The sequence below is a fragment of the Heloderma suspectum genome, chromosome 5 (assembly GCF_057233095.1).
Source record: "Heloderma suspectum isolate Gila_16-S chromosome 5, 16-S_ref, whole genome shotgun sequence".
Taxonomy (NCBI): domain Eukaryota; kingdom Metazoa; phylum Chordata; class Lepidosauria; order Squamata; family Helodermatidae; genus Heloderma; species Heloderma suspectum.
The window spans coordinates 204,439,762-204,451,311 of record NC_139462.1 but is presented as its reverse complement, the minus strand read 5'-3'; the positions used below and the strand labels follow the sequence as shown (position 1 = coordinate 204,451,311).

At 41.2% G+C, this 11,550-nt stretch overlaps 1 protein-coding gene across 1 annotated transcript in view; it reads left to right on the top strand.

Moving 5' to 3' along the window:
- The window catches only part of LOC146345101 (patched domain-containing protein 3-like), a 15,384-nt gene extending 3,834 nt beyond the window's left edge, over nt 1–11,550 (top strand). Inside the window, exons 2-4 of the mRNA XM_084859114.1 lie at nt 2,494–2,615; nt 3,513–3,658; nt 5,801–11,550. Of these exons, the coding sequence (XP_084715240.1) occupies nt 2,494–2,615; nt 3,513–3,658; nt 5,801–7,461 (1,929 nt within the window). The 3' untranslated portion in view covers nt 7,462–11,550. The remainder of the gene's footprint in view (nt 1–2,493; nt 2,616–3,512; nt 3,659–5,800) is intronic.

Genomic DNA, 11,550 nt, shown 5'->3' with positions numbered 1-11,550 from the left:
ATGGAGGGCTGCTAGTGCTACCAATGTGCAGGCACTGTGCAGCTTTTCTGTCCTTCTGCAGTATTACTCCCAGTTGAGTGTGCATATAGGATTGCAGCCATAGTCATGACTAACCTTAGCAGGATCAGGGCTGTATTGCAAATGATGATGTTGCAAGTCAGGTTAGGCAGTCGGAAGACTGGACTGTTGGTTGGTTAAATTTTCAAATAAATAAAAAGGAGGAGAGGCTCATGTAGGAGCATAGCTAATAATTTTTGCCTTTGCAGGTTGTCATTAAATCACTATTTATTATTTATTAAAATATGTCTAAACCCTTCCACCGCCATATCTATTGATCTCAGGGACAGGTACAATAATAAAAACGACTCATCATAAAACCAAATCGTTATACTCATCAACAGTCCACGCAAACCACTAATAACTAAGCTACAGTCAATAAGATTCTAAAGCTTGGGTAAATAGCCCAGCCTTAACTTGGCACCAAAATGAGACTAAAGTCAGTGCTAGCTGGGCCTCTGAGGGAGCATATTCCAAAACCAGGGTATCACCACTGAGCAGGCCCTCTCTCATGCCTCCACACAATGTACAGCTCCCAACAGTGGAATGTAGAGGAGAGCCCCCTTGGCAGATCTCTGTATCCAAGCAGGTATATACAGGGAGAGGTGCTCCCTCAAATATTTAGGAGAGGTCCGAAGCTGTTTAGAGCTTTCTGTGTCATCACTAACACCTTAAATCTGGACTGGAAGCATATTCATAGAAATCATAGAATCATAGGGTTGGAAGGGGCCTACAAGACCATTGAGTCCAACCCCCTGCTCAATGCAAGAAGCCTGATTCCCAGGCGGTCTCCCAAGTACTAACCAGAGCTGAACCTGCTTAGCTTCCTAGATCAGACGAGATCAAATGTCTCAGTGTGTAGGGCTCCTTTCAGACCAGAGATACATAATTTCGATAAGCTGGTCCCGACAGCAATCTAGCTGCCACATTTTGCATGAGTTTCAGCTTCTATGTTGTCTTCAAGGATAGTCCCACATAAAACTCCTTATGCAAGCACAGGGTACACTGAATAGTTCCTCTGGAGTCTCTGTCACTAATTAAGAAACCAATCCGAGTTTAATAGAGAAACAGCTGGAACAACCGTGTTGATGTATTCAGCTACCTGTGGAAAAGCCTTTTTAGTGCTGAATATATTTCAGTCATTCAATAGATAAGAATGAAATATTCCGTTTTTTTCCTCTTTTTTCTCCTCTAGTAGTAATTGGGCATTGGAATTACAGGTAAATTCCAGGTACTCTAGTAAAGCCAGACAGCAGGCTTTACTAGAGAAGGAATTTATCACATTTTGGAGGTTCTAGGTCATATCTGCTAGCTATAAGTTCACTTGCATCCTATGTTTAAAAACTGCTGAGAGGCAGCAATCTTGCAATCCTATAGAAAATTACCTATGAGTAGAGATGTGAAGGCCTGGGAAAAAAACAGAGAAATTTTTTTGGGGGGATTCCCCCCCTCCCTTTTTTCCCTATGACCGTTTTTGTTTTTTTCTGAAAAATTGAACAGCTTTAGATTATGAAATATTTTCTTTTAGAATTTAAGCCAACATGTTTATATATTGTTGCCCAACCTTTACTCCCCTCAGACTGATTTCTAAAAATTATGTAATAAGTACACTTTTATAGAAAGACTAGAGATGTAAAATGTCAGAAAATAATGAAGCCAAGGGGGAAAATGTTTTTTTAATCCTCTCTTTAAGATTCTCAGCATAGTTCTTTCATTCCTTATTAAAATTATTGATCTAAAATTATTGATCTAAAGTATATTTTACTGATAGACATTTATGCTCAGTTTCCCAACATGTAGTCACCTTTGTGCATTCTTGACAGTTTGAGTTTTGTTCTATAGAGCAGTTATTTAATGTAGTTCTAATCTATTCAGACAATAATTACAAATTTACTAACTGAGTTTACTTTTAAAGTTTTAAAATATAATATTTTTATGAGCAAACTAAGTCATACATAAAATAACTGTAGGAACAGAAAGGCTGCTTTATGTTCCTAAGGCAGCCCTCTCCTACCTGTTGCTCTCCAGTTGTTTTGGATGACAGTGCCCAGCATTCCTGACCATTGGCTATCCTGCCAGAGGCTGATGGGAGCTGAAGTCCAAAATATCTGGAGGGCATCAGGTTGGGGAAGGCTGTCTTAAAGCAACAAAGTGACTTTAGATCTGGAAAGAGCACTACAAATATAAGTCTTGCTCATTTTTCTATTTTTCCCAACATTTCCAATTTTCCCCGAAAACCCCTGGAAAAAAAACTTGGCTTTTTTCCATGGCCTCAACATTTCCAGAAATTTTACATCTCTACCCGTGAATAATTCCCACTGATTGCAGAGGGATTCACTTCATAGTAGACTTTCACAGGATTGCATTGCTAGATATGTATTAAGCAAGAAAATTATTTAATATGTTGTCCTCTTTCTCTTCCCCTTATCCTTGCAGGTAGCTTATTTTACTTCACTGTCCAGACAGGAAGAGTTTGAAAAAAATACCAAGGGAGTGGTTTCTTTGTTTTCCATCACATATTTTTTAACTATCTTTTTTTCAATAATATCATGTTCAAGGTAACTTTTTAAATTAATTCTTGGTGGCAGGTGGAGGAATAATTATTTTATTCATCAGGTGATTGTTGTGTTTCTCGCTAGTTAACAAAACTGCAAAAGAAAATCCATAATTACACTTTTGTTAGTCCAAATTAATGATACACAGGAAGTATTCTAGGTGTACAAAAAGAAAATGGCAAACTTTCATTTTTTTTGAAGAGGAAAGTATACATCTACAGAGGAAATGTGTCAGGCATATGTATGTAGTTATTAATAGTTTACTTAAATACATACCAGTACTAATACTAAAAAGATTTGTACTCATTAGAAATGTAATTATTTTTAGAAAAATGTAAAAAAGTAAAGACTAATCATATCCATGACAGAAAATCTAGGTTGGCCCTTAGTCAAGACCAATGTTTTTCTTGGAGTAAGTAGTATAACCTTACAGAGATTGGTAGGCTATTTAGGGAAGTCACAACACTCAAGAGACACTGCACCACCCGGCAAAACAAGCCACAGTCCTGTGCAGGGAAATTGCTTTGGAGATGTGGCATATTGATTGATTGATTGATTGAACTTTTAAGGTGCCCAATAAGCAACGTTCTCTTGGTGGTGTACAATACATTAAAAACATAAAATACAGGAATAAAAACCAGGAATAAAAACAGTGCAGAATAAAACCAAGAGAAAACTAGCAGCAAATAAAGCTAAATTAAAACCAGCAGCAGAATAAAATACTAAAATGAATCATGATCTGAAGTACAAGGGCAGGGCACAGGCGTAGCTGAAGAGCTTTCTTTTCTGAAAATAATGACATTTCTAATTCTCATGGTTATAGACAATGTCTTTCAAATGCAACAGCTGCTTGTTTAAAACTGAGTCTGCTTTATAGATTTGACTTAATCTGTTTTATAGATTTGACTGTGTGCGAACAAAAGTGTGGGTTGCGGCATTTGGAGTGTTGTCATCAGGTTTATCCGTGCTCGGCAGCTTTGGATTGTTGCTCTTTTGTGGGGTGCCATTTGTTATCACAGCTGCAAATGCACCATTTCTTATACTTGGTAAGTTTGCAAGCATAGACATTTTCTCTGCTTATTTCTTGGGCTTTCCATGGGTATGTCTGAATCAGGAGTGGGCAGGAGGTAGATCTGGACATCTCTGGGCGATTTGCAGTAGATTGGTAAGGGGTGACTAACAATAGCAACAACTGAAAATCTTCCCCACCACAACCACCACCACCAGAAAAAAATCGGATTGCTGAAAAAGAATGGCTGAAAAGAAGACCAGGAGTGGAGTTTGGAGTGAAAGGACCTGTGAGCTTGGTTCTGGTTACTGATGACAAATTCCTGAGCTAAGCATGTGTTCAAAGGTGCCCCATTCCTTAATTCTCTCCATTCGCCTGAGACAATACTATTTTGCGCCTGGCTACAGTAGATGGATCTCAGGGTTCTAGTAAAAAACCCACCAAACTAGATTCTGCAGACCTCATGTCTGCCCACCCCTGGTCTAAATAACCATCAGAGACAACATGCATACATCTCCTTATCTCTGATTTAAAAAAATAATGCTTTTTTTAAAAAACACTTTTCCTTCCTAATTTCACTTCTCCACCAATGTGTTCTTAACTCAGACTCTCTACTGGTGTCTTCTGTTCATTTTGCTTTCTACAGAATTCAAGTAGCAGGATAAGGAAATTACTTTTTTTCACTCTCAGGGTGCACTCTTTTTTTTTAGCTATGCTGTAGCTCTCTTACACTCATTTTCCCTTAACAATTGGATGCTTCCTTGTTAGCTTGGGGTCGAATATCACTTGACCTCTTGAACTTAAGTATGCATAACCAACTACAAAGCATGCATGTGTTTCCACCATGATTTCCATTAAAATATCCATTTGTGGAGGCCAAATCTGGACCCAATTTTGTGGTGGAATATGGGGGCAGGGCGGGGCATGCATGCACCTTTCATACTTGCAGAGCAATTTTTTTTTTGGTACTCTCTTATATATGCCAAAGTACAATAAGTGAAAATCTGCCTTAATCCTACTGAAGTTCACAGGTAGGATCCAGAATCTGAAAGCACTTAGTCTAAGAGTGGTAACCTACACAGAAGATGGATCCACAGACTAAGGATGCATCTTTTGATGTTGATCTTCTGCTGCTGACAATCTAGGATTGTTCTGCAGCTGCAGACATAGCCTGCAATCTGAACATCTGATCAGGGCTTATGCAAAGGGCCTATACTGGCCTAGTGTTTGTTTGTTTTTTGGTAGCTAACCCCACCCCACCTTGCCTCCAATGCCATTTCACAAACAATTGTGGAAACAATCCTTGATTTGCAGTGCAATTTGTCATGTGGCATGAAGGTTTGTATTTGGGAGAACCAAGTATAAAGCCCCCTTGGAGTCAGGGAATTAGTTTCATGGATATTTTGATCCTGACTGTAGAGTACCATGTCCTGTAGCAGATGTCTGCTTCTAGACCCAGAAAAAGCTGAAGAATGGTTCATTTTTTTCTTACTTTCAAGCTAAAAATAAGAAACTTTTTGGTTTGGCAGAGCAGTGTGATGGAGAAATGTTTTTTACCTTCAGAACCTGCAAAGTGGAAGGCAGCCTTCAGCTTTGGTTCTGCTGGATGCTACATAGCCATTAAAGATGACAGAATATGGAAACCTGGGAAAAGCAAATGTATAAGCATCCCCTTTCATACTGGTTTTATGAACATGATTAATTCTGGCTGGTCACTGAAATATACCATCACATTAGTCAAACCTTTTATTCTAAATGGATAAGCTGAATATTTTTAAACATTCTGTTCATGTTTCGAGGCAACAAAGAATGGATTAGGCTCTGTTCCAGTGTAGGTAAATGTTACAGGTTCAGATTTGGTTTAGTCCCTGATCTTTGGTCTCTGATTCGTTGAAAAACTAGGAAGAAAAAAAGGTCTGTGTTCAGAGTGCTTACCTTTACTCATTCTTTCCTATCCCAAAGATGAATATTATTAATTACAAAGTAGGTCCCTATTTTTGTATCCGTTTCTAGAGGAAGAACAATGTTAATCTGTTCCAGCAAAAACAACAAAGGGTTTTGAGGCACCTTAAAGACTAACATATTTCTTATGGCATAGGTTTTCATGGACACTGTCCACTTCATCAGATATCTTTCCTTTCTCATATAGCATATTGTGTTACATTTTTATTTGCTCCAGGGGTTGGTGTTGATGACATGTTCATCATGGTGTCATGCTGGCAACAGACTAACGTGAAGGACGAACTGAAAGTTCGGATGGCTCACACCTATGCAGAGGCAGCTGTGTCAGTAACTATCACAACTCTTACCGATGTTTTAGCCTTCTACATTGGAATTGCAACTTCCTTTGAGTCAGTTCAGTCATTTTGCATTTATACAGGAACAGCCTTCGTCTTCTGCTACTTCTACAACCTGACGTTCTTTGGGGCTGTTCTTGCTCTAAACGGTAAAAGAGAAGAAAGCAACAGACATTGGCTCACGTTCATGAAAGTGGAGGATGTGCCACAGGATTCTCACGGCCATATGTATAACATGTGCTGTGTAGGAGGAGGATCTCTTGATGAGTCCACTGGAGCAGAGATTGAACATCCCATGAATGGATTCTTTAGAAAGCATTACGGTCCCTTCCTTATGCATAGCTGGACCAAGGTGATAGTGATGGTCCTGTATCTTGTGTACCTGGGAAGTAGCATTTATGGATGCATTCAAGTTAAAGAAGGAATAGATCTTCGCAATCTAGCTAGTGATAATTCTTACATCATTCAGTATTATGATTGGGATGATGAATATTTTTCTGAGTATGGTCTAAGAGTTATGGTCATTGTTACTGAAAGTGTAGCATATTGGAACTCATCTGTTCGTACAGAACTTGAGAACTGCATGAAGTCATTAGAAGACTCATCCTATGTGGACAAAAATTACTCAGATTCATGGCTGAGAATTTATGAAGATGTTGCTAAAAATAAGTCTCTAGATGTCCACAACACTTTCATTAACAATTTATCGACCCTGTTTAAAGTAAGTCCAGCATCTGAGTGGGATCTTAATATTAGTGCTATGGAAATATTAGCCTCACGGTTCTTCATACAGACAGTCAATGTTAGTAGTGCAGTGGATGAGAAAAATCTCTTAAACCAACTGAGAGGCCTTGCTGAAGACTGCAAGATACCACTAATGGTTTATCATCCAGGTTTTATATACTTTGATCAGTATCTTGTAATAACTCAGAACACCATTCAGAATGTTGCCATTGCGACTGGAGCCATGTTACTCATTTCTTTGCTGCTCATTCCCAATCCTCTCTGTTCTTTGTGGGTCACTTTTGCTATTGCATCGGTTATTGTCGGTGTGACCGGTTTCATGACCTATTGGGATGTCAATCTTGACTCCATATCCATGATCAACCTTGTTATTTGTATAGGGTTTTCAGTAGACTTCTCTGCTCATATTTCTTATGCTTTTGTTTCCAGCAAGAAACCCAATGCAAATGACAGGGCAGTAGATGCTCTATATCGTCTTGGTTACCCTGTTTTGCAGGGAGCTGTTTCCACCATGTTGGGAGTAGTTGTGCTGTCTGCAGCAGCCTCATACATCTTCAGAACCTTTTTTAAGATAATGTTTCTGGTAATCTTGTTTGGGGCCACTCATGGTCTCATATTTATTCCTGTGTTCTTAACATTCTTTGGCTTTTGTGGCAGGCAGACAGATAAACAGGACCAAAAGAATGGCCTGTGCTATGTAAACACAGTCATTGTTGAAGGAAATATTATAAAAATGCCTCCTTTATATAGAGTAAAACCACAGCTACCTCCATATCAAGAAAATCCAGATTGCCCATGAATTCTTCCTTTAATCACTATATAGCATATCAGTCAGAAGGATTGGAAAGTAAATGTCCTGCATTATGTGCTGTAGCCATCTACCCCAATTTGTTCTGCAGAGTAAGTGTGTTCTTGGATGCAGAATGCTGTGACCTACTGTTTAAGAAGAGTTGAGAAAACAGTACAAATTTGGTCTGTTACATCTTGTGCATTTGCTCATAGTGGAGGCACTAGTGTGGAATGGGATAAATATTGTTAAGGTGCCAGTTGAAAACCATTCCGCCTTAACAAAATTGCCTTTTATTTGTATGTATCTTCTGAGAAGGAAGTCCCATTGAGTTCAATGGGACATATGTGCAAGTAGGTGGGTGCAATTCTGTACTCACTAACCTGGGAGTAAGTCCCATTGAACTCAGTGAGGCTTACTTCTCAGAAGACATGTATATGACTTTGCTATTAGTAAATAGGTGTTTAGTCATTACATGACTTTAAATTAAAGGAGCACAGGATTAAGGTGAGTAAAAAAAAAAGTTCCACCACTATAAACCTAAAAATTCTACTGCTTATAAAAATGACACCTTTTGAGTGAGTAACTTGCAAATTGGCATCCATGATCTACCTGATGAGGTCTATAACTAAGAATTTCAAACCTATTTGATAAAAATTGCCACAGGTACAGCAAATTTAAAAGTGCTGAAAATTGACACATTGACCCTTTTGCCTCCAGACTGGGATGGCATATCATATACTTCTTTCACATTTTGGTGAAAACTACAGCTGCACTTTATTCAGGTTTGTTGAGTAGATGTGCCATTCATTGGTTTGGTGAGGTTCTGAGCAGCAGTTCAAAGTTACTAATGTTTTTCTGCCCCATGAAACCCTATGGCAGCAACTGCTGACATCATTATGTCAGGCATGCTCAGTTTCACTCTGAGGCTAGAATACTGCTAGTACTCTGCTGTTTTCAGAGGCATCTACTGCATTCTATGGGCAATGCCTGTTCCTATAGTTATGGAATGTAACCTCACATGGTTAGACTACATGTTTCTATGCAGACTGGGGAACCATTGGAGCTGGGTTCATACAGTAGTGGGATGGGGGAGGTAGAAAAGTGCTGACCCCAAACTAGCAAGTGGTGCCCCCATTCCACCAGGACCCTTGTTCCCTGAAAAGGGTTGGGGGGAAAACAAGTGAGCAACTTATAAAACAAGAACTATGATTTATTTAACAAGGAAGGGGAGCGGGGAAAGAAAGTAAAGCAAACATTCAAATTAAGACATGGTTTAAAGTAAGTCTGTAAAATATGGAAGGAAGGGAGTCCAATGGTTATACAGTCCCACAAAGGTAGGTGATTTCTTAGAAGCTGCCTCAAGCTGTGCAGTCTGTCCAGGACTCAGAGGTAGCTGTACTAGGCTTCAGTTACTGGTAGCTGGTGATGGTGTCACTGCTGCTGGTAAGTGGCTGAAAGGCAGAATGCTGTTGTGGGTCTCTTTCCTGGTTTTTCCTCAGCCTCCTCAGGACCTCTGACTTGGATTCCTGCATTGAGCAGGGGGTTGGACTCGATGGCCTTGTAGGCCCCTTCCAACCCTACTATTCTATGATTCTATGACCTCTGTTTTCTGTCTTTGCCTCTTCCCAGTTTCTTCTTCAGACCCTTCCTTTAAAAATCTCTGGCTCTTTCCCCCCCCCCCACCGAATCTCTCCTCAGAGTCCCCTCAGAATATCGCTACAGTGCCTCATCAAGGTAGAAAAAGGTTGACATGCTGGCATTCCACCAGAGCACTACACTGTGCAAGGTTACATTCAGTTTAGTAATTGAATGTAATTCCCATTCAATTACAAAATAATGTAATTCAGTTCAGTAATTCCCAGATTACATTAAATGCACCGGGCTACACTTTACATGGTTACATGAAGTTAACAGGTGCTCATCTGTTCAAGCAACTGTACACATGTTCATCCAACCCAGGTATAGCTGTGCGTATGATCTGTACCCTGGATTAAGCAGAATCCTAGTACCTTTGTATGATTCAGGTATGAGTGCATGTAGACAGACTCCCACAACCATTTGAATTTGTGTACATATAGTATGAATGGATGTTCAGTGTAATCTACAGCACATAATCGTGCCTATAATCGAGCACATAATAAGCCTATAAGAAGGCTTATTTTGCTGCCTCCATTGCATCCTCAAGTAGCTGTCCAGCAAAACTCTTCTGGGTGGTCTGGGGGCGAACACCCTCCCCAGCAAAAGGGGCCCTGGCCCCATTGAGGACCTGCTGTGACCTTTTTGCATCACATTTTGAGGATGAAATCTCTTGTCTCTGCAGCAAACTTGACGCTGTTGTTAGTGCCATTCCAGTCGAGGGGTCTGATGCCACCATCTGCCCAATTTTGTGGGATCAGTTCTAGTTACTGCTGCCTGATTATGTGGACAAGGTGCTTGCAACAATACAACCAACCACGTGCCCTCTCAATCCCTGCCCCTCCTGGTTAATAAAAGCTTGCCGAGGGAAGGGTGGGTTCAGGGAGTGATAAATGCTTCCCTTTGGGAAGGAGTGGTCCCTTCTGTCCTCAAGGAGGCAGCAGAGTGACCACTCCAGAAGACGCCCACTCTGGACCCAATGGTATGAGACTACCGCCCAGTCACAAATACCCCTTTCTTAGGGAAGGTACTTGAGAGGGTTGTGGCAGAGCAACTGAAGGTGCTCTTGGAGGATACTAATTACTGTATCTAGACCCATTCCAGTCTGAGTTTCAATCTGGTTACTGGACTGACTCAGCCTTGGTCACCCTGATGGATGACCTTTATCGAGAGAGGGATGCAGGAGTGCAACCCTGTTAATTCTGCTCTACCTCTCATCAGCTTTTCATACCATCGACCATGGTATCCTCCTGAATCAACTCCGTTGGATGGGTATCTGATACACTGTGTTACAGTGGTTCCAGTCCTACCTGCTGGGCCGATTTCAGAGAGTTACATTGGGTGACTATTCCTTGGCAATTGAGCTATGGGGTGCCATAGGGCACCATCTTATCCCCAATGTTGTTTAATATCTATATGAAGCCACTGGGAGCTGTCATTAGGAGATTTGGAGCTAAGTGCCGCGTAGCTATGCTGATGATGACATCTTCCTGTGACACCTGAATCAGGAGAGGCTGTGCAAGTCCTGGATCTGTGCTTAGACTCAGTAATGGGCTGGGTGAGGGCCAATAAACTGAAGTTGAATCCTGGCAAGACAGAAGCCCTGTGGGTGAGCGGTTCCCGAGTCCCAGAGATGGGCTCATTGCCTGTTCTGGGTGGGGTTGCACTCCCTCTGAAAGATCAGGTTCATAGTCTGGGGGTACTCCTAGATCCATCACAGTTGCTGGAGGCCCAAGTGGTCACGGCGGCTTGGAGTGTCTTTTACCAGCTTTGGCTGGTTTGCCAGCTACAGCCTCTCCTGCACAGGGATAGCCTGGCCACAATGGTACAGGCATTCGTAACCTCAAGACTAGATTACTGCAATGCGCTCTATGTGGGGCTGCCCTTGAGGCTGGTCTGGAAGCTGGAGCTAGTGCAGAATGCAGAAGCTCAGCTGTTGTCAGGAGCTGCCCCTGTTCAGCATGTAACTCCTTTGTGGAGGGAACTGCACTGGCTGCCTATTTACTGTCGGGCCAGGTTTAAGGTATTAGCACTCGTGTACAAAGCCCTAAACAACTTGGGGCCAGGATTCCTGAGAGAGCACCTTCTGCTTTACCAACCTGCCCAGTCACCGAGGACATCAGAGGGCATGTTCCTGGTGATTCTACATGGACCTATGGCTGGATTGGAGTCCACCAGGAGAAGAGCCTTCAGTGTGGCAGCCCCCTTCTTTGGAATTCCCTGCCCTAGAGGTCAGGCACCAACACTGTGCCGTTTCCAATGCCTCCTGAAAACAGCACTGTTCCAGGAAGCATTCCTTAATTAACCTGTCATGGTTTCTATTGGTATTGTGTTTTTTAAAATAGCATAATTTTAATCTGGTGTTTTAATATTTTCATCCTTTTACTGTTTTATCTCTTGTGTTCACTGTTCCGAAATCTGTTCCAGATGTGGAGCGGCATACTAATATTGTTAATAAAATTT